Raw genomic sequence first — 23,212 nt, 5'->3', positions numbered from 1 at the left:
TGAAAGAAGATAAAATTATAGAAAGGTATAAGAAAAATTAGATTTTCAAATATAAATACACAATTTAGTAGTCCGTGCTCTTTTTATCATTATTTATTACATTTCAAATTGTAGTAAAAACATTATAAATAATTTAAATAAGCAATATAAATAAATAAACAAAATTTGTAAGGTATAATATAATAATAAAAAATTTGAGTTTGATTTGAAGCTTTTTCCTCCTTCATGCTCTTTACTCATTAATACACTTTGTACATTTTAACAACATACAATGTAAATACAATAGGAAACATAATTTTTGTAATAATAAAACAAATTATACTTCTTAAATTTCTAATTATTGCATCAAAGTCGTATAATTTGCTATTAGTATTACTGTAATTATTGCCGTTTAACAATTCCGTTATGAAAAACTATAGAATACTTGAAGACGAGATAATTTAACAACAGTGTAATAAAGAAATATAATATATAAAAATATATACAGGGTGTCCCAACGACTGTGATTCTACGTAAAAAATGAAGTTGAAAATATAGAATAAAATTTTTTCATATGACTCTATGCTTTCCAGAAAACTGGATTCGAAAATTTTGTAAGTAAACTTGACTAATTCCGGACTGAGCAAAAGCAAATAATCAACCGGAAATTATTCTATATTTGAAAATAAGTTAAAAATGTAAAATAACATTTTTTCATAAGCTATTTTGTTTTCTTGTTTTAAAAGATAAATTTGGAAATTTATTATACGAATGTAAGTTAATAACTAAACATGTTCAAATTCTATTTTCTAGAAAACTGAAACGGAAAGATTGTATTTTGTATTTTTGTATTTTATACTTCTTTTCTCATATAGAATAACTTCTTGCTGATTGTTTGCTCATACCTAGTCCTTAATTAGCCAAGTTTAAATATATTTAATTTTCAAACTTGATTTTCTGAAAACGAAGAGTCATACGAAAAAATTTTATTGTATATTTTCGACTTGTTTTTTGACGTAAAATCACCCTATTGCCGATTATATTATAGTCGTTAAGGCACCAGGTATATAATTACAAAGATTGTGTAAGAGTCATCAATAAGGCAAATGTGAAGAAACTTAGTTCGCTGCAGAATAGTAATATACAAACATTTATATAAATATCATGTACAAAATGTTTTATATGGCAGCGATATGATCAAAATTAGATAAATCTCAATTAGAATAATTACTATACAAAGTAAGTTGTATATGTGTGTGTATGGTATATACAGATAGTACCTATTATTATTATATGCTAAATAAAGCTAAATATGACCATATATTATACAATACCGCGGATATATTTGGTTGGATATTCAATACACACAGTAATTTGTATATGTATTCTTATGTGACTATTGAATTAAGTAATATAACATAATTGAACCCAAAATATTGATCATGATAGTATTAATCTTGATTATGCATAATAAAGGTCTAAATCTGTAATACTGAATTAAAACCATTCCGAACATTGAGGATTTCGAAAACATAAATAACAATTTATTTTAATGAAACATGTTAATAAATTCAACATAATTGTCATAAAAATTAACTTCACATTAAATAGAATCTCACGAATTTTATATTTAAAAATATATAAAAAGCAAACAGAAGGAAATTTTAGTCTAAAGAATCAGTATTAAGATTTGAGTTTTTTCTCTGCTATTTTACTTTTACTATAAATGATAATATTACTGTGTATATAATATGTATTTGTTTCGTATAAGCTTTATTCTCGATGTTTAAAAAATACGCATCTTATAAAAAGAACAAAATAATTTTATTGTAATTTGATTGTAATAACTAAAATAAGCTTCCAAGAAAAAATAATTTACTTATACGCAACAAGTAACGAACATATTTAGCAATGATTTGTTTAATAAAGTTAATAATAAGAAATTTCCTATCTTTGGCATTTAGGCTAAAGAATCTAACCAAATCGTTCTGAAAAATATCTATTTATACATAATAACTTAATGAATACCAGATAATAGTAACAATGATAGAATAATTTTTTGTACTAATTAATTTGGGTCTTTTTTATCATGATTCATAATTAGACTGTTTGTTTTCTTTAATTTCATAAAAATGATCTAAGAATATGAATTCGATAGGATTTTATGAGATATACTTATAATTGTAACTTACAAATTATAAGGCAGATTATATACTTCTATCAATAATAATCAACGTCATAAAGTGAAGAACATACTAGTTTTTCAAACTCTGTTTACGTTAGAAACAATTTGAGTCTAGTAATAAATACTGTTTGCTTTAAACATAAATGTAAATTTCTAATTGTTTCAACTCTCTTAATTATTGATAATTTTATCATTCTTTTTATAGTACATTGTCCTTAAATCCTCAAAACAAAACAAGATTTTCTGTTTATCACATTACATAATATCACCTACTACATAATGTTATATGATAAATTGTATCAAAGTTTATGTTCATGTAATATATTTTTATACACATATGCACAAGATGAAATTCAAGAAATATATGTATGTATAACCATTTCGACATTATCGATATATATTTGCACAAATCTCAAAGTGCAAAATAAAAGACGTATATCAATTTTAAAAAATGTCAACTGCTTGTTTTTGAATTTTTAAATTATTCTATGATTTAAAATGAGCACTCATAAAAAAAATATTAATTTTGTTTACTGTTATTCTAATACTATAATTGAAAAAAGATAGTATGTATCACAATTAACAATTGAGATAGGGTATCTACCTCTGACTTACACTCTGACGTTAAAATATTAGTAGCATTATTACTAATATTTTATTAATAGAGCTCTGCCTTTTATACATTATTGATAATTGATTGTAATATCATATTGAAGATGATTCAGCATTTAATCCTGTTAAGATATTGTAATGTTGCTGTAAACGTTTTAAATTAGCTGTTAAACAGGCATTTTCTGTGTATAGATGTTTTACTAATATATCATTTCGTGTCAATTGTTCAGCCTGTGGAAAATGATAAAGAAATTAAAAATATGTTTAATCAAAAATTTTATATTGAACTAAATCAGTGTTAGTTAAGAATGATATACAAGAACATCAAAAATCATAAAAAAAATTGTAAAAATTATGTACCTGCTCTGCATTTGTTTCAAATTCTCTTTGAAGTCTTTCTTGAGTACTACGAAGAAGACATTGTAATTCAGATATCTCTGCTTGGTGTTGAGACATAATATCTGAAATAATAGCAACTTAATATTGTAACATATATAATTATTTAAATAAGATCGTAAAAGACTTACGTTGTAATACACGTTCAGTGTGGTATTGCTGTTTCTTCAAACATTCTTGCAATTGATTTTTTTTACGCTCTTGTGCCTGAAGTTTCATACTTAAATTTTGCAATATATTGATGTTTATACAAGCTACTTGTGCATCATTTCGCATGCATTGACAATTTGGCGCTTTTAAATTTTGCAACTTCGAAGTATTCTGCAGAAAATAATATTCTGCATTGTGATGATAATGGGGATATATTTGGTGCAGGTTACAATTATCATCATCTAAATTATCTTTCGATAGTCGTGGAGTAAAGTCATTTGATGAGGTCGAAGATTCCAGAATTTTATTAAATTTATATTCTTCAGGAAGGTTGTGAATATTATCAATACATTGAGCTAACTTCAAAACCGAATCACTGGATGGTTGAATATTGAACGAATCATTAGGTACATAATTTGATCGTGTAAATAAAGACGGAAAAATTAATTCATCTGTAACTTGTACAGACATATCAGTCATTATAGGTCGTTCTAAGGATTTTATTTTCTCGTGTAAATTTTTAATCTCTTTGTCTTTTTGGGATATTTCTTCTTCCATTTGTGCTTTCCATTTTTCGAATTCTTCTTCAAGATCTAAGTACTGTATAAAAAAAGTATACATACAAATAAACAGAGTAAACTATAATTATGATTTAGTGAATCATAATTATTTAATAATAAATTTTAAAAATAAAAGACTTTAAGAAGTTAAAATATTTTTTCTGATTAGAGAATTAAAGGAAAAACTACAATGATAAACAAAATAAAATTATTTATATGCATAACAAAAATAGAAAAATTGTATCTTACTTGTTGTTCTAAATTAAACTTTTCTTCAATTGGAGATAGACGTCCACCATTCTTTACTTTGTCTACCGGACTAATTAATTCTTCATACTCAGCCATTTTAGCTATAAGTTCTGAAAATTTCTCATCACTAATTTTTTGTTCCTGCTCAAAAAGTTGTCTTTCTTCCTCCAATTTAGCAGTCCAGTAATCTTCACACTCTTCGTATTCTACTCTTAACATATCAAGACTTCTTTCTAATTCTGCACATTGTTCAATCAATTGTTTTTTTTCAGTAGCATGAGTTGCTTCAAGTTCTTTCAACTTCAAATTTAAGGAAACACTTTCAGATGAGTCACTTTTTATTAAGCTTGAATTAGTTCTTGTACTAACTTCATTTGTAATCTTTGCGCATTGAGTGATCAAAACATCTTTTTCCTTATTTGATTTTGAATGATCAGCATTCATGTACTCTTCTTTACGAGGAGGATAATCTCTAAGACTTGAAACTTTGTTATGTGATGAACTTTTCATATCTTGATTACTAAAATAATCAACATCACAATTATTATCATTATTATTGGATGTTACTACCCGTTTAATAGAAACGGAATTCTTGTGTCTGGGAATTACAAAATCACTCGTTTTTTCTTCACATTCTGTTTCTATCTCAGATGCGATGCTTTTGATAAATTCAGTCTCTTTGAAAAATTGTGTATTTGAATTCGATTGTAATCCTATGATCATTCCTGATATTTCATCTTTAAATGCACAGTTTTCTGAAGTACACTTGTTATTATTTACTAAAATACTTTTTAATTGTTTTATAACTATATCTTTAAATCGTTTTAAATCTATCTTTTTACAATTTTGCGCATTCTCTTCTTCATTGGATTTATAAGATGGCTGTATTGATAAAATGGAACATATATAAATAGGCGAGTACTATCAAATATCTAAATTAAAGAATATAAATTATTAATTGTTACTTACAGATGTGGAATGTTTTAAAACAACATCTAAATCATCTTCTTCGATTATAAATGTTTCTTTACCTGAAAATATATTATACATTAATTTTATTGTGCTAAAAAATAAACATAAATGAAATGTATAGAAATGTATAGAGTTATTCTTACTTTCAGTTTCATTTGACTGTATATTCTTTGCTGTATGATTGCCAGGAAGGTTATTCTGTCTGCAATAACTAAAAGAAATTAATCTTATCTTTATTTATATTACTGAAGTATCTTTTTTATAATTTTTCATTCTGTATCTTCACCTTACCTTGTATCTTTATTATGACGATCATGCTGTTTTAAACTGTCTAGTTCTGCTGTAAGTTCATCGTTTTGATCTCGTAAAAGAACTGTTTCTGAATGCAACTGTTTGATACGCTCTACCAAATACATAACTTCTTGTTGATATTTTATCTCTATATTTTGCGACTAGAATTACCAATGATATATGAATATGCAAAAAAATTAATTATTTCTTTTATTTATAAAAATTTGTTTACTTGTGTACCTCATCATGCTCTGCTGCCAACATTTTTATTTGAGTTAAGAATTCATTGTTTGATTGCTTAAGTTTTTCTATTTGACTACGAAGATTCTCATTTTCAGTTTCTAAAACTTGATTCTCTTGTAACGTATTTACAAACTTATTTCTAATCTCGTGATTCTCTTTTTGCAACATCTGTATTTGGTCATCCTTTGATTTCAAAACACTAGCACCCATTTCTCGCTCAGAACTCAATTGGTTTGAAAGATCTTGTATAGTTTCAGCATGTCGTTGTTCAATTTGTTTTCGTAAATTTTGAACAATTTCTTCTTGTCGAACATGTTGCTCATCAATCTCTTGCGCAAGAGTGTTTGCTCGTTCATTAGCTTCTATGATATCAACACGCAGCTTTTCCTTCTCACCATTTATATTCTCTATTACGAGGCTAAAAATGTAAGAACATTTTCATTAATTAAATTTTTTCTGTTTAAAATATTTATTTATGTAAGTTATAGTACTTACTTTAAACTGTGTAATTCTTCTTGATATAGTATAAGAACATCTCGTAATAACATTATATGAGATCGAATGGCAGAGTGACCTAATGAGTCATTAAAATTTTTCAATTCATCACATAAACTACTTGTTAAGTCAGTTAAAGAAATATCAGATGTTTTAAAATTTCCATCCGTTAATAACGATGTACTTGTAATATTTGAAAGTTTCCATGTATCCAGAAAAGTATTATTCCTTGTAAAACTATTATTTAACAAATAGAAATAAAATATTCAATAAAAATTTCATAAAATAATAAAATTGTAATAAGAAAAGCATAACAATGAAAGTTATATTAACATTGATAATTATGACGTAGTACCTAGTTTTGCGAGAAGCATGTATATCATAGTTTCGTTTTCTAAAATCCAATTTAGTTAGTTCATTCGTAGACTGTTTATTCTTATCTAGTGTTAATTGATCTTCCATTGCCTTATTTTGAAATATAACAAGAAATTCATCCAAATTAATTAATCCATCACAATTCTGATCAAGTTTTTCAAAAATGCACTGTGATATCTGTGCAAAATAATATTTTATATGTCACTTTAAATTATATATTTTTATATTAGAGAAATGAATGTAACAAAAAATTTTAATTATAGTAAACTATTGATTATGAAAGTAATTGATAGAGCTCCTTATTTTACATATATATATATACGTGTTAAATGTATACTGATCCGCGAGATTTTTGTTACACAAATACCCATATATTATTTTAACATACATATGTGTAGTAACATATTTGTATTGTTTGTAATATACTTGTAGAAACATACTTGTTTCGGAAGAGCTGGGATTCCTAAACAATTAGATATAAAAAAGATTGTTGCAGAATCTACATTTTCTTTCAAACAGGTATTTATTTTTTCCCATAAACATTTTAGTCTATTCTCATCCACTGCCACGCCTAAAAATTAATAACACATAAACACATTAAAACATAAAAAAAGATAACAAGTAATGTAAGCATTGTAATTACCTGTTTTTCCATTTAAAAAATCTACATTAGAGCTAGAATTATTAGGTGGTAATTTATTATCTACAACATGTGGATTTGCGTCATTTTGTGATTCTATTATATTATCTTTTTCTGTCTGTGTAACTGAATCTTGTGTCTTGCCTAATAGAGTTAATAAAGCAGCTCTAAATTCTTGGAATGATATAGATTGCTTTTCTTGTTTATGTTGTTGAATGCATGATTTTAATTCTTCACTCTGTTCCGTCAGGTGTAACTTATGGCATAAACTGAACCAGTTATCCTCTTGTAGTTCAGTTTCTCCTTTTGTTAAACAACTTTGAAACACAGCGTAAAGCTGTTGTTCATAAGGATCATTGTTGTGTTCATCCATGGCATCCTTTCATTGTCTTTTTTATATGTTATAAAGTATGGTAGATCTATAATTATATTACATATAATATTTAACATAAGTACTGAATAAAATTCTTAAAAACTAAAAAAAAAAAGTAAATAGCAATATAACTCAGATTTTGTAACAATTTTAGAAATCTGGCAAAGGTATTTTAAAATATATTGCTTTATTGATCATTATTAACATTAATATAATGAATATTATTTAATTAAATAAATCTTAATTATCAAATTAATCAATTTAGCCTGTTGAAGTCAATTAATAATAAAAAGACGAAGAAATTCTTTGAACAATTAAAATATACGTATTTAATCGAATAACATAGGTTTGTACATTAACCTAAAAAGTGTATTTGAAAATAGTAGTTTACAATATGTACAAGAAATTAGCTGTACAAATTTATATGTATTAATGATTTGCGTGAGAAATAAATCATTAAAAAGTATAATGTTAGCCTTTCATTATTTTTACGTTGCGCAATAAATATGTTGCAAAGTGAATTATATCTGTAACAAGATAATAACGATATCTAATAATGATATCATATGCGAGTTATTCTACTCGAAATTAAAGAACTAATAATTTGAAAATAATAAAATCTTTTATTATAATTTTTCATTATGTATAGAAAATTAAACAACCAAATCATAAAATAATTATTAACCTACCATTAAATTATATAGTAGAACTTCATCTATGTGAACTCATCGGGGGACAAACAGCTCATACTCATAACATAACTGGAGTTCATATAATAGGAGTTCACTGTTTCTCCCCACTACCTATGATTTTTCGCTCATATAATAGGAATTTACGTTCAGATAAGCAAATTAAATTGGCAGGAGTTCATTTAATTGGGCACTATATAGATTTTGTTATAATAAATGGTGTTCGTATAAGTGGAATTCCATTGTAAGGTTCGTTTCACAAATCACGCATACACATCTCTATCTATCCATTTATATACATATCGAAATAGGAAGGAGTATGCAGCATCAAAATATATTCCATATTTATATTGTACTATTTTTAATTTCAAATTTAATCCGACAGTTTCTCCGAAAGTTTGAAACTTCCCCTGATGTCATACGATTTAAAAAAAAAGATAAACACAATTTAAATATATCGAATCACAATAATAAACGATAGATGGCAGTATATTTCATAGTTAACGATTTCATAATAATAATTGAAATACATATACATAAATATATTTATAAATTACTCTTTATCATTTTATGAGAAAACATTACATCTATTATGTTATTCATTATATATATATTTACATAGCTTATTTTACGATGAGTACATATCAAGATTAGTAATAAGTATTATTGAATTTATTAATAAAGTTCTACTTTTAAAATGGATTCACGTAAATCATTACTAACCATTTACATATTATTATAAGGTATAGAAAATTATCATAAAATATCAATGTAATTTAAACGTAGTTTTACGATATAGTTCAAAATAATTGCACAAAAATAAATAAATTTAGTATGAAATATTTGCTCCATATGTACTGTATATTTCCAAGAATTAAAATAACATGCTTAGGTGTGATTATTAAAATAATATAGAAAATGTAAAATTGAAAATATATTGAAAAAATAGGATGTATTTTATTAACAATATATTACTTTTACGTTACCATAAATTATTTTTTATACACATGCAATACCTTCCACAAAATTTATATATTTTATAATTAATTACACCATTTCGCTTTATAAAAGGCAGAATGCATAAAATTTAATATATTTTTATTTTCTTCGCAAGAAATTGTTCTGACTAGTAAGTTACATATCTAGTAACATATTATTTCCGGAACTAAAATCGTCACTCGTTAATTAGCGGGAACTTTGGCGGCAATGTCAAGAACGGTTCTGTCAGTAATACTCGGGTGTACATGACTGTTGGATGTTATTGTATTTAAAGTGAAAAATGGGTATCACTGGTTTACTTCCATTTTTAGAAAAAGCCTCTAAAAGAATAAATGTTGAACAATTTTCCGGTGGTACTGTTGCTATTGATTCTTATTGTTGGTTGCATAAAGGCGTATTTTCTTGTGCTGATAAACTGTCAATGGGACATCCAACAGACGCGTAAGAAAATTTACATTGTTTAACTATATTGTTTACTGACACAAGTAATTGTTTAATTATAATTCTATTTCAGATATGTTCATTATTGTATGAAGTTTATACATATGTTGTTATCTTATAAAATAAGACCAATACTTGTATTTGATGGAAGACATTTGCCTGCTAAAGCACAAACCGAAGTAAAACGACGAGAGTATGTAGAATTAAGTCTCTTTTGAATATTTGAAATAAAAATTCTATAAAATTTAGGAAATTTTTAAAATGATAATTAATGTTAAATTACAAAATTTATTAATTTTACATGTTTATTTAATACGGATAGTTTAACATTGTAATTAAATATATTAAAAAATTGAATTAATTTGAATTAATAATTAAATTGTTATAATAAGTATTTTTGAAACTTAGTATTATAATTGTCCGCATAGATATATAATAATTCAGTTGAACAGAAGATATCATTAACTGCATTGTTTAGTTTATTCAGAGACATGAAAATAACTGCAAAATGTTTCGAATGAATTTAAATTATATATTAAAAGCATCACAATATGGAAAATTACAAAAATAATATTTAACCATTGTTTTTTACATTCTATACTTTTTACCAACATTATATGTTTAATAAATAATTTGTTCGTAAACTTTGTATAATATATTCCTCTTGGTATCTTACAACGCTCATTTAAAACATTTTTTACATCATTCATAGTTTTCAATATATTTATGTATTTATAGATAAATCTAATACACTATGAGATAATGTAATATTCAGTTTCTTTAATATAATATATTCATGTGCTTATATAGAAATAGACAGGCAAATCGTCGCAAAGGTATTGAACTAATGCAGATGGGACAACATGCAGAGGGAAGAAATTTATTGAGAAGGTCCATAGATGTTACACATGAAATGGCTTTAGAGTTGATCAAACAATGCCATGAAATGAATATTGATTGTATTGTAGCACCATATGAAGCAGATGCACAGTTAGCATATCTTAACATCAATGGAATTGCTGATGTTGTTATCACCGAAGATAGTGATTTAATACTATTTGGTTGTAAAAAGGTTCGTATTTTTCCTATATGATTGAAATATTTTCAAAAATTTTATATAATTGATTTTATACACTTATAATTGATTTAAGTATAAAAATAAATAAATATATATGATTTTATGTGATATCCTAAATTTCAAAAATACATTTACTTCACACATTTTATATTGCAGGTATTGTTCAAAATGGATTTAACTGGTAATGGTCTTTTAGTTGACCAAGAACAATTACATCTTGCAATGGAAATACCTTCTAAACATTTTAATATGGATGACTTCTGCTATATGTGTATTCTATCAGGCTGTGATTACTTACCATCTCTTCCTGGTATTGGGTTAAATAAAGCACGAAAGTTTATAAAACTAAATAAAGACTGTGATATACACAAAGTAAATATTTTTACATGTATATCTACAAATTTTTTTAATTTGAGGATAAAATACTTAAGTATAAATATATATTTATTTTCATAGGCTTTAACTCGTTTAGGATCTTACTTAAATATGAAATCTTTAGTTGTTACAAAAGAGTATAGAGATTCATTTACATTGGCAGTTATCACTTTCAAGCATCAGTTAGTGTTTTGTCCTTTAAAAAGGAAACAAGTTCGTTTAAATCCACCTACATCTGATGTAACAGAAGAACAATTATATTATGCCGGTCTAGAAATAGATCCAGATATTGCATTGCAGCTTGCACTTGGAAACTGTGATCCTTTTACTCTAAAAACACTTCATAATTTTAATCCTGATAAAATAAAGGTAAATATTGTCAATAAAATTATTTCAGAGAGCATAATTTTCTTGTTAACATAAGAATAAACATTAGACGTGTCAGATATTAAATATATAAATATGTATGATAAGTATTAATAAAACGTTGAATATCATCAAATTTGGAATTTTCTAGAATAAAGTTAATAAATGCAACATTTGGACACAGAAAGCAGGACTATCTCAACATATTAGTATTTGGTCAAAAGAATATAAATTAGTACAAAATCAATTGCAAGACACTTGTCAAGGAAAGAAGCTAACAGATTGGTGTACTGTTAATTCAGAAGCAATTCTTCAGACAAATCGTTTAAGAAGATCTATTTTTGTAAAACAGCAAGATAGTTCTGGTATGAAATTTATTTTTATATTATTATAAACAATAGTATAATAGTTATTGTATAAATATAAAGATAAATAATTGAATATATCTAAGTATAACTTAAAAAGCTGGCAAAAGATAAATGATTATATAATTATTACAGAACACGAACAACTAAATCAAAAGGAAATTTTAGATATATATAAATCTACAAATACAATGGATATTGAAAATAATCTAGATACAAGTAGTCTTACTCCTAGCGAAGATAAAGTATCTCCTGTTTTAATTAGAAAACAAAATTTATTTTCAAAACGTTCATCTAGTATCAAAACTTCTCCAAGCCTTTTATCTTCTAGTAAAAGTCGAATAAACGGAAGGAATATGCGTATCAGGCGAACAATTATAGATGAAGGAACTGTTACAGAAAGTAAATTCTTTGTTAAGGATAATACTCACGAAAATTATACTCCAATAGATAATGAAATTATGAACTCAAATGAAATTTCATTAAAAAAAGAAAACATGGAAGTAAATAAAAATAACCACACAAACAATATTAATTTAAAACTTTTAATGTTAAATGAGGAAGTGGGGAAGGATGATCGTATGGATATTGATGAAGAGCATAAAGCACCAATTACAAATGCATCAAATGAGTGCAAAAATATTGAACCCTTAAACACTTCTAATTGTGATTTAGGAACATCACATTTAGATGTTTCAATGGATGAAAATATTGCAAAAAATGCTAATAAAAACGAATTACACAATTTAAATACTTCATTGACAACGTTGGAATTTAACATAGATTCCGACTTCTTAATTCGACAAGAAGATATAAATACTTCAAATAGTTTATTCACGTGGTCTGATACAAAAATATCCACACAAACAAGTAATAAAATAAAACAAAACAAAAGTAGAAGTTCTTCAAATTTTCGCACAGTAAGTATCATTTTATAAGCGATAATTCATAGAAACTAAGAAGTGACATTAAATCAGATTAAAACAACGCAAATGTTTATTAAAGTTGGAAAAAGGTAATATTAGAAAATAATCAAGAATATTTGCATAGTTGCTTTAACTACTGATTAATTTTTAGTATGAACACAAATCACATATATGTTATTTTATAGTTGTGCGTAGAGGTATATCGCCCGAACTTTTTTCGTCCCGTCCCAAACTGATACTCGAGACGATATGCGCATCTCTACACAATTGTATATTTCAACATTTTGTATCTCACTCTCTTTCTCTCTCTTTCACACACACAGGTTCTAAAAAGTAAAATGAACACGACAAACGGTACACGGCGAAGCCAACAGTTACAATCACCAGTACAAAGGCAACAAAGTTTATTAAGTATGTATGGGTTTGAAAAAAAAAGTAAGTTTAATATGTCAAAATTTTGAAACTTTTTTTTCTAATTTAACTAACTATACTGTTCGTTTATAGTATTACATTCATTAACACATTAAAGTTACTAATTGTAAAACAAATGTGTGCTGTGCTACATTTTTTGTAATAATTTTTAACTTATTAATTACTGCAAAAAAGATATGTATGAAGAATACTCAAGAGATTTTAATACAGATTTTATCGTAACTATAATATAATATAGATAACAATTTGTTATAAATATACTTTTATATACATACAATGTACATATATTTTTTTTTAAGTAAATTCTTTTTACAATTTCATTTGTTTGTCATACTTGAATCCTCCCATGGTCGTGGTATACGAACGTTTTCCCAATTATCAATATCCAAGGTCTAGAAATATCAAGCTAAATGTAATTATGACTTACTGATTATTTCATATAAATTTGTGTATACCATATAATGTAATTTGTATATAATATATGTATCATAACAAAGTATAAAGTTTTCTACAACTATTTAATATATTAATACAACTTGATATATTTATTTATTAAATTTGTATAATGTAATTTTAATATTAGTCAGTTGTTTCTATAAACATAACACATGTAATTCATGTGTTTTATATACTAAGCTTGATCATATTTGTCATCAATCTTATTTGCATTTTTTATTTGTGAATAAAAATGTATATCCTTGTTCCTAATTTTAACACACATACAGTTGCTGTGTATAATTAACATAACTTAAAATAAAAGGATAAAATCGTAAATTTACTTTTGTGTCAATTTGTCATAAATTCCTTAAATGTGTATAAGGATACAGTTTGTTACTCTCAAAAAGAATAGTTAAAATTTGATTATTTTCTGTAATGATTATTAACTGTTAATAGACATTTAAGGATATGAAGGAATTTTCCAATATATTAATAAACAAGAAATTATAACACGTTTTTGTGTTGAAATTACCCTATTTTCATATAAAAAGTTTAAAAATAGTACAATTCTCAAATTAGTAAAAATGGAATTTTTCAAATATTTAATATATAGGTATTTTATTTAATAAAAATAATCGGTTTACTTACTTCTATTAGCTTATATTCCTCTTCAAGAGTACGACTTTTTTTCATTTCAATACCTCGTTTTTTAGTTTCTATTTTCAAATCGTGGGATGTAACTTTTGGATACTTATATCTGAAGAAATGAAAATAATTTAGTTAATAACATTAAATTATACAATAAAAAATTTAAGATTGTAGCATTAAAGTACATACTTTAGGCTTACAAATTCCTGAATAAAAAATGTACCTCCTATAACAAGTATCATAAATGGTAAAAATTGCCAAAAACGTTTTTGCTTCATTGTATTAAAGGTTATGTTCTTATATATATGTCGGTACGAAATCTATAAATTATAGGTATTATTTGTTACGTATATACATTGCTATTATTATTTCAAATATATGAAATTGTATATTTTTGAAGGTATTAAAATATTATGGATCAAAACTATAAAATATCAAAAGTTATTATGAATGATGTATAAAAGAAATTATGTATGCATGCAAGTATTCACTCAAATGTTTACTAGCGCTTTTTTATCAAATTTAAGGCTATATGTTAAAATCGACATATTTTAAAGTAAGTATTACTTTATATAATAATTGTATTAAACTTTAAATAATACTTTATATAATAAGCAATTTAAAAAAAAATATCCATAATTGGACGAGTAGTAGTATGTACGTATATAGAATGATTATCATCGTATAGAAATGAAACTTTATACAAATATATTATATATATTATTTTGATCTTTCTTATATTAATACAATCATTTATTTATGTAATCCTACTACTATGAAAGGCTAATAATAATACCATAATATTGTTTGTATTATTTTCTTAATTTACAATGAATTCAAATCAATAACACATTTTACCTCGCCATACACACAAAATAAAATTCACCAAAATACATATATCGATTTGCGTGGATCTTTTAAGTAAATGTGAAAGGAGTGATGATTATAATTAAATTATTTTAGTTTGATAACTAAATAAATTTACCGATAATATTAATTCGATAACAACAAGTTAACATAATTCAAGTGATTATTGACGAACAAACGAAATGATTTTAATTTTATATCTCACTACAGGTTAAGCTGACATAGAAGATTTTTATTTGTTTTAATTTGAAAATTATTTCTATATATCAGAAATAGGAGAAATTGCAAAATGAACATTTTGCCAGGGACGGCATCTCTTCTCGAAGAACTTGACAGTACGTAATTATGTTACAATTGTACATTTGTTAGGTTATATCAGTGTGTTATTACACTTTATTCTTTAATTAATAATTTTTATAATCGCTATATTTATAAAAGCAAATTATTATACAGTGTAATACAAATGTTTTCTTTTATCACGGGAAATTGTATTAATTAAATCTAGAGCTGTATTATTCATATGTATATCTTTTTAAACCTTCGCAAATGATGAAATTTTTGATAAAATATAATACATTTTGTTTATTTTAATCTCTACTTTGATAAAAGTTATTTTCATTACTATGATATATTATATATAATTCTGGTCTAGAAAAACTTATGGTTTTACTAAGAGATGGCAGAACTTTAATTGGATATCTTAGAAGTGTTGATCAATTTGCTAATATTGTACTTCATCGTACAATTGAAAGAATTCATGTTGGCAAAGAATATGGAGACATCCCAAGAGGAATTTTTATTGTCAGAGGAGAAAATGTTGTCCTTTTGGGAGAAATAGTAATGTCGTTATATAAAAATCTTTTATTTAAAAAAACATATATTAGACTTCTTAACAAAACAATATAATTCTTATTATAGGACAGAGACAAAGAAAGAGATTTACCATTGACTGAAGTATCTGTTGATGATATCTTGGATGCACAAAGACGAGAGCAAGAATTAAAACAAGACCAGAAACGACTAATAAATAAAACTCTGAAGGAACGAGGTTTATCATATATTCCAGATATGGGTCATGATGACATGTTCTGACCCATATCCACATCCTTGACTACCAATACTTTATCATCAACATCTTCACATAATTCTGAAACATGTGATACATGTTACACTTCACTTTCTTTCTGATAATATTTAAAGGGGACAACTTGTGAGATGTGAATATATCACATAATTGTGAAGATAAAAAGAATAATTATATCCTACAATAGAATAATAATAATGTATATCCTACAATTTCTTTATAAAACTATGATATAATAGTACAATTCAAATTTGACATATGAGATGTCAATAATATAAGAATTTATATAGTTTTAGTTTTATTACATTAACCCCGTATTTAGTGTGGAATATGTATCCACTATAATTGTATTGTACTTTTAAAAATCTTCAAACTTCTACTATATACAAAAATTATATTTAAATAGAAATCTATTATAATTAATAGATAGTCTTTTACTGACTATATTAAATACATAAATGAACATATTGATTACATTTACAGATTTCTAGTAATTACATATATATTTTTCTATGATCAGTTTTACATATCTTGCTTTGTATAAAGAATTCTTGTTTCAATAATTCCCTTGTATTTCAAACTAAAAATAAAGACGAATACACAATATAAAGATTTGATTCAATATAAAAGTCATGTGTATAAAATTTATATATTACATGTTTAATAAATTTACAGAATATATTTCTTTAAAAATGTAAATCCACATTATGATCCAAAATATTTTATTTAGAAAATCCATATATATATATAAAACCTAATTCTCAAATCATAAGTAGATAATGCGAGATAAAATATTTCATATTTTACAATTTTTTGGCAATTAGAGTTTTTTTCCTATATTTGTTTATATAATACTAAATATGGTATTATGTTTAACAATTAATGATATGGAATGAATTATTTAAATCTGTACAATATATATATATTATATTGTACTACATATATCAACAAATGTATTATATATATAAATATATTAATAAAATGAGTTTACAGTCATTGTATCCTATTTTTTATTATCTATAAAAGACCTCATGTATGTGAGATCCGTTATAACGAGACGTGATAAGTGCACGCGTACCGAGCGAAAATTCAAAGTCGATTTTCTCGAAAACACAGCTTCAAACGAAAAATTTTTATTCTATATTTTCGACTTCTTTTTTTGCGTAGAATCACCCCCTTTCCTCTTGTACAACCAGTTACCAACCACCCTGTATAATAATTGAATTATTATTAATGCTATATATTAAAAAGTACACTGAAAGTAGTAGTGTTATCAAATTTCACAAACTTATATAGTTACGTAATTTATTGAAAGTTTAATATGAAATTTAAGTGTATCTATAGTCAATGTACTTTATGCAAAAGAGTTTATTCATATATAATGAATAATTTAGCAAAATATATAATATATAAACTTTAAGAAAGTACATAAATTAAATGAAATAGTACAAAACTATTCACTGTATATTATGAATTTGAATGTATCACATGTCGATATATTTTAATCTTTATTATAGAAATACAGAAGTAATGGAAGTTTTAAAAAATAGAGTTATATAATGAAAGTAAACTTTAAAATTTTGTTTTCATACCGTTCATAAGCAAACCTATTGATATCATAAGTTTTTATATTAATATCTCTTTTCAAAGTAAAAGGTATTATTAAAACGAAAAAGTGTGCATAAAGATATGTATAGAAATCAATATATTATTAATGTCATAATACGTTTAAACACGTTGATTTTGGTATATATCGTGATTATATCACTTTGTCAAAATGAAGTTTCTTGAAATGTGTCTTTTATTTTTACAGAATTTAATGTTGATTCGCTTAATTGTTTATTTCTGAAACCTTGTCCTTGTATGTTTCTTAATTTTCTAGATTCTTTTATTGATTTCTTAGAATCATTACGCTGTAAACTAGTTGCTCGTTTTCTTGGCGAACTTGCCACTTCCTCATTCTTTTCCGACGAATTCGCGCTATTAGTACTACCAGATGCAATACCAGAAGTATCAGATTCAGGTTGATTTCCATTTAAACAACAAAGTAAGCTTTCAGAAAGGCCATCCTTATTTAAAATATTTAAGTCGGATTCTGATTGTTCGAAGTCTCCAGTACGCGACGAAAAACTGAGATCAACAGGACTAGCAGTTAACACACTTCTAGACAATAAATATTCCCTAAATGTGCTTGTTATAGACATTGTACTTTGTTGTTTGATTGTGTAATAGTCATCGGTAATTGATGTAACAAATCTTCTTTTCTCTGTCGTATTTTTGTTTAAATTTTCTTTATCTTCCAAGTCAATAACTTCGTTGTATACAATTTCGCTGTCTGTGTTATTGGGCTTTTGAGATTCTTCTAGAATTGAAGTACAATTTATTGGACCAATAACATCAAGGTTTGGACCATGTATGTTATTACTCTGTTGATTCCAACTATTATTGACAGAAGCGAGATTACATAGGTTTGATCCAGAAACCATCATTACTGGTTTTCTAGATCGGGGTGTCATCATTGTTTCCTGTAATTAATATAGAATATTGCTAGTTTGAATTTGTAGTAAATTCACAATTATATATGTCGGGTTTGTCGGGTTGGCGCTGGTTCTTGGGGCGCGTTGTGTTTCTTCATTAGGACATGCCATTGTAGTTGTTGAAAGAGGTTTTTATTTACAATGATATGTACAGGTGTTATTTAAACAAGGTTTAACTGTATAACGTAAAAGTTTCTCTTAAATAACAATGTTTCTCAGGTTTAACGAATCCACGGTCAACGGGATAACTTTTTGTATATTTGGATTTTAGCTATACTTGAAATGACGTTTGCTATGACGTACGGTATCTTTTTGACTGACAGACTGACGTTGTGAATCAACTCTCCAAGGTAATCATACGAATAAAAGACTGACACGACCACACTTGTCAATTGCATATTGATCAGGGTTATCAACAAAATTCCAGGCACCATTACTAGGCTGATTCGCGTAGAGCCGTCGGGACTTGTTTGTTAATACAACGTGTGTCCTTCAACATTAGTACTACTACGTTCATCCTATGACCGTGGCTACGTTCGGTGACCAGTAGTGTCACCTTAACCTCAAGTCCACTGTTATAATACTATAATGATTAGCTTAAACAAACAGTTTAACCCAAAGTATTGAGAATCTTCCCAAAATTCCAAAAGAAAGGCCCGTTATCCCTACATCTCCGACATATATATAAATTATAAAGAAAGTAAACAATGGTAAAAAGAAACATATAAAATAATGATATTAGGGATAATATTATAAATTCATACCTGCATAGCTTTTGTCATTTTAGTAGCACTTTGCGTAATTGGGCTCATGCTCTTATCATTGTTAGTAATAGGAGTTAACATGTAGTCATTAGTAACTAAGCTTTTGCGTAATAAATTTGATGGCGTTGATGTGTGGGCAACATATACATTCCAAAGTCTATTCTTCACAATAGGAGACAAATGAACACATGCATTATCAGAGTGTGATTCCATTTTTGAATGTTCCACTGCTTTCTTGTTCTCTTCGCTATACTTAGCTATAGATATCATTTCTGTATGAGTTGCTTCTGACACTGAAAATGTAGGTTCTGAACTTTGTCTATATAATTCATTTTGACTTGTTTCATACAAAGTACTCTGAGAAGAATACATATCTGGTGGTTCACTGAGTTGTCTACCAGTGTTAATTGCAGTATTATTCTCCCCTCTTAATTCCTTGTTAGAATCTTGCAAAGATATGTTCGCGTTACTTGACTTTGAATTTATAGATTCATCTATATATGATCCTTTATCAGATTTATTTATATTCCAATCATGATATTGAACTATTTGTTCCTCGTTTATATTTACAAATTTCATCAATATAGCCTTCCTCTTGTCTTTATAACTCCTTAATGTGGGAGTATTAAGACTACCAGTACTATTACTAATATGTTTAGTATGAAGAAGGCTATCATTATTTGTATCATAATTTTCCATGCTAAGCTCATCATCTGATTTGCTAAGTAATACTTTTGTTTGAAGTAATGATTTTTCTAGATTCTGTGTAGTTAAAAACATGCAAATAAAATATATTAATCATGGAGTGCTATTATAAGTATAATTATATGTTATAAAATTAGTGTGCTGTTATGAACTTAAGAAGTATTGGCTATAAAAAATATTTTATTCTATATATGTATATCTTACCGATGACAATATATTTTCTTCACTATTTGATCTAGTGATATTACAACCTATATTAATATCAAATTTTTTATGCCCCAAAATCTTTTTCTGGAATATGTGTTTTTTAATTGAATCTCCAAGACTTTTAGTTCGAAAATGTTTAACTTGTCTTGGTGTACCTTGACCATTTTCTTTATTAAATTGTTTTACAAGCCTACGTTTTTTAGCTGACTCTGGCATAGCTTGTATGTGAGCATACAGTTGTGCTAATGCTGCCTGAGTATCTTGCGTAGAATTTGCCTTTGCTGTTAATTTATGATCCACAAAACTGAATACTGTGTGCGCTGTACCTGTTGTATCTGGTATAGATTCATTTAACTGTAATAAAAGATAATTACAAGTTATTAGGTATTTAACAATTTTGGAAAGAGAAAAGAAAAACTTACATCTATATTTTTAGGGCTTAGTAATTTTCTTTCTTGCTCTACCCAATATGCTCTGATATCTGTAGCTAGTTTTGGTGGAATTTCAAACAGTTCATTTTCTTTTTTAATCATGAAGGCAACTAAACATGATAAATTTTGAGAATTGATATGTAAAGCTTCTGGTGATAATTTTCTTGGACACATTAAGTGTGGTGTAAAAAGTGTAGCAAGGCTATCACAGTTCATTTTATTATTAGATTCAAAACTAGCTGTTTTATTCAGAAGATTCAAGACATACTTAAGTAAAACTCTGTTTATAGATGGTAGAAGTAATAAAAGTAGTTGCAGAGATCTTAATAACCTTGCATCATTCCCACTTAAATCAGAACTACATAACTCTAAAATCAATAAAAGTAGACCTTAAAATAAACTATGACAATAAAAAAATCAAGTATAATTTAGTTAATTTCTTACCAGCAATTTGACAATGTGCAGGATAATGCAAATCTGATAACAATGGCTCTGGTAATTCAGCCAAAAATCCTTTTAATACTGATGCACAATCATGTACACTGTATCGGCCATCATTAAGATTCAATGGAATGCCTTGATACAATGCAGTTTTTAAATCTTGTTGCCTTGTTAACTTACCAGTACGTCGAAATATACCTTCTTGTATAATATCTTAAAATTTGTTCAACATGGAAATAAAGGAAAAACAAATTATTTAGACATTTTCCAAACAATATAAATGTATACAGTATACTGCATTATATTTTTACTTACTTTGTTCTTTAGATAAATATTCTATCAACTGTTTTACTTGATTTATTCCATCTTCAGATAAGCTAGCACCTTCGACTCCTTTTTGTAAATTAATTGTTGACTTAGGTTTCTTTGAGAAGCTTAAGAGACCCCACTTTTTCAACTTTGTCTTTTCATTGATGCAATCATTGCTGTATATATATACATAACAATAAATTAAAAAGTTTATAGATTTTATTTTATATAAACAAACAGAGTACCAAATTGTAAAATCAACTTCTAAATTCAAACTTTAATAACATTAATTATCTTACTCCTCAGTATTGAGGTCCAATTCAAAAGATAGATGCATTTTGACGAGAGTGTGAAATTGTTCTGGATTGACTTTTCGCATTCTAAAAGCCAATTTACCATCCACACCATCGTTAAAATCTTCCATTGTCAATTCCACAATAACGACAATTTAAACACGTTCTGACATCTTTAAATTGTATACACACGTTCGTTGCCGTTTCGTTAACGGCGGTTACTTTCATTCTGACTGAATGACTTCTGTTTCATTATAAATAACATGTTCATGTATATACAAATCATCTTTTATAAAATAATTACAATAATTAATCAATATAAAAGACAAATCATAACGTAATAGTATCTTCGTTCATTCGTATTTCTTTTACGTATCCATTCAACCAATCCAACTACACGATATTTACCGCAAAGTAGTAATGGTTTTATAGTAAGACAAAACTAAATCTATTTCTTAGCACCATCTAGTGGTATATACAAAAAATAGACAGGTATTATATGTATATTTAATTTATCCCTTGATATTTATAAATAATACAACACAATTTCACTTTGTAAAGATAAGCAGTAGCCGAAAATTGAATGATTTAATGAAATATATTTTTTAATACATATATTGTTAATATAAACACTATTTAATCTTTTATGATAGAGATGATTTCTTGCTCAAATTTTGGTACTTCTAAAAATACTAAAAAAGGAAGTGTGATTAAATATCAAAGACATATAACAAATTTTAAAACAAAGAATTACGTATTGTATACGTACATATTTACAATTAAAGGCTATTATTTTCAATGAATCTTTTATGATAATTCAATATTTATATCACATCGCAATAATATTATGTTAAAACAATCCAATGTATGTATATGTCTTTTGAAAAATATTTTGATAAAAAGATTTAGGAAAGTTTGAAAATATTTTTTTTTGGCTATGTGTGGAATAAGAATATAAAAATGTTAATATTATAATGTCAATGGAATAACTGTAATTTAATCTTTTTTTCATTTAGGAAAAAAAGGCAGTTGGTATTAAATGTTTTGGAAATTTAAATAGTAAATGTTAATTTTATTTCAAATACCTTTTCATATTTTTTCAATTTAATGATATTACAAGTGTTATCAGAATCAGTAATTGTCAACTTTTAAATAATCAGTTGGCAATAGCCCAAAATAAATCTTATATTTAAACACAACGTAAGCATATCAGAATAAAGGACGACAATCCTATTTTAAATAATTAAATACAACCATTAAACGATTTATAGTTGATACATTAACCGAATTATATTAA

The 23,212-nt window shown here is 26.0% G+C and overlaps 5 protein-coding genes across 8 annotated transcripts; 2 read left to right on the top strand and 3 right to left on the bottom strand.

Moving 5' to 3' along the window:
* Nucleotides 1–199: 199 nt before the first annotated feature.
* Nucleotides 200–8,509, bottom strand: LOC117209283 (blastoderm-specific protein 25D). 2 transcript variants are annotated; one of them, XM_033451105.1, is made up of 13 exons: nucleotides 8,210–8,509; nucleotides 7,151–7,566; nucleotides 6,948–7,078; nucleotides 6,488–6,684; nucleotides 6,133–6,369; nucleotides 5,635–6,055; nucleotides 5,395–5,555; nucleotides 5,247–5,305; nucleotides 5,101–5,162; nucleotides 4,132–5,013; nucleotides 3,304–3,922; nucleotides 3,137–3,237; nucleotides 200–3,007 (listed from the first exon to the last, which is right to left on the bottom strand). In XM_033451105.1, the coding sequence occupies exons 2-13, from the start codon at nucleotides 7,518–7,520 to the stop codon at nucleotides 2,870–2,872; spliced, it is 3,378 nt and encodes a 1,125-aa protein (XP_033306996.1). In that variant the 5' UTR covers nucleotides 7,521–7,566; nucleotides 8,210–8,509; the 3' UTR covers nucleotides 200–2,869. The 2 variants fall into 2 exon arrangements, with proteins under 2 accessions (XP_033306996.1, XP_033306995.1); XM_033451104.1 differs by having other exon boundaries at nucleotides 5,247–5,314; nucleotides 8,210–8,508.
* Nucleotides 8,510–9,245: 736 nt separating this feature from the next.
* Nucleotides 9,246–13,351, top strand: LOC117209294 (exonuclease 1). Of its 2 annotated transcripts, none has more exons than XM_033451126.1 (8): nucleotides 9,246–9,649; nucleotides 9,723–9,842; nucleotides 10,460–10,721; nucleotides 10,884–11,099; nucleotides 11,184–11,471; nucleotides 11,620–11,833; nucleotides 11,969–12,753; nucleotides 13,083–13,351. In XM_033451126.1, exons 1-8 carry the CDS (start codon nucleotides 9,489–9,491, stop codon nucleotides 13,218–13,220), a joined length of 2,184 nt encoding a protein of 727 aa, XP_033307017.1. In that variant the 5' UTR covers nucleotides 9,246–9,488; the 3' UTR covers nucleotides 13,221–13,351. The 2 variants fall into 2 exon arrangements, with proteins under 2 accessions (XP_033307017.1, XP_033307018.1); XM_033451127.1 differs by having other exon boundaries at nucleotides 9,489–9,649; nucleotides 11,653–11,833; nucleotides 13,083–13,220.
* A 19-nt stretch (nucleotides 13,352–13,370) lies between these two features.
* LOC117209296 (cytochrome c oxidase assembly protein COX16 homolog, mitochondrial) lies at nucleotides 13,371–15,154 on the bottom strand. Of its 2 annotated transcripts, XM_033451129.1 has the most exons (4): nucleotides 15,136–15,154; nucleotides 14,467–14,597; nucleotides 14,278–14,386; nucleotides 13,388–13,597 (listed from the first exon to the last, which is right to left on the bottom strand). In XM_033451129.1, exons 2-4 carry the CDS (start codon nucleotides 14,553–14,555, stop codon nucleotides 13,520–13,522), a joined length of 276 nt encoding a protein of 91 aa, XP_033307020.1. In that variant the 5' UTR covers nucleotides 14,556–14,597; nucleotides 15,136–15,154; the 3' UTR covers nucleotides 13,388–13,519. The 2 variants fall into 2 exon arrangements, with proteins under 2 accessions (XP_033307021.1, XP_033307020.1); XM_033451130.1 differs by lacking the exon at nucleotides 15,136–15,154 and having other exon boundaries at nucleotides 13,371–13,583; nucleotides 14,467–14,653.
* Nucleotides 15,039–16,838, top strand: LOC117209295 (U6 snRNA-associated Sm-like protein LSm1). Its single transcript, XM_033451128.1, has 3 exons — nucleotides 15,039–15,479; nucleotides 15,797–15,981; nucleotides 16,063–16,838. The coding sequence occupies exons 1-3, from the start codon at nucleotides 15,434–15,436 to the stop codon at nucleotides 16,234–16,236; spliced, it is 405 nt and encodes a 134-aa protein (XP_033307019.1). The 5' UTR covers nucleotides 15,039–15,433; the 3' UTR covers nucleotides 16,237–16,838.
* A 1,078-nt stretch (nucleotides 16,839–17,916) lies between these two features.
* Nucleotides 17,917–22,343, bottom strand: LOC117209297. The gene is made up of 7 exons (XM_033451131.1): nucleotides 21,922–22,343; nucleotides 21,629–21,798; nucleotides 21,317–21,526; nucleotides 20,864–21,240; nucleotides 20,439–20,795; nucleotides 19,530–20,291; nucleotides 17,917–18,753 (listed from the first exon to the last, which is right to left on the bottom strand). Exons 1-7 carry the CDS (start codon nucleotides 22,044–22,046, stop codon nucleotides 18,001–18,003), a joined length of 2,754 nt encoding a protein of 917 aa, XP_033307022.1. The 5' UTR covers nucleotides 22,047–22,343; the 3' UTR covers nucleotides 17,917–18,000.
* Between the last annotated feature and the right edge of the window lie 869 nt (nucleotides 22,344–23,212).

This window comes from Bombus bifarius, unplaced genomic scaffold (genome assembly GCF_011952205.1).
Source record: "Bombus bifarius isolate JDL3187 unplaced genomic scaffold, Bbif_JDL3187 scf7180000008169, whole genome shotgun sequence".
NCBI classification, from domain to species: Eukaryota; Metazoa; Arthropoda; class Insecta; order Hymenoptera; family Apidae; genus Bombus; species Bombus bifarius.
The sequence above is the reverse complement of the archived record's forward strand: the minus strand, read 5'-3'. Positions and strand labels throughout refer to the sequence as shown.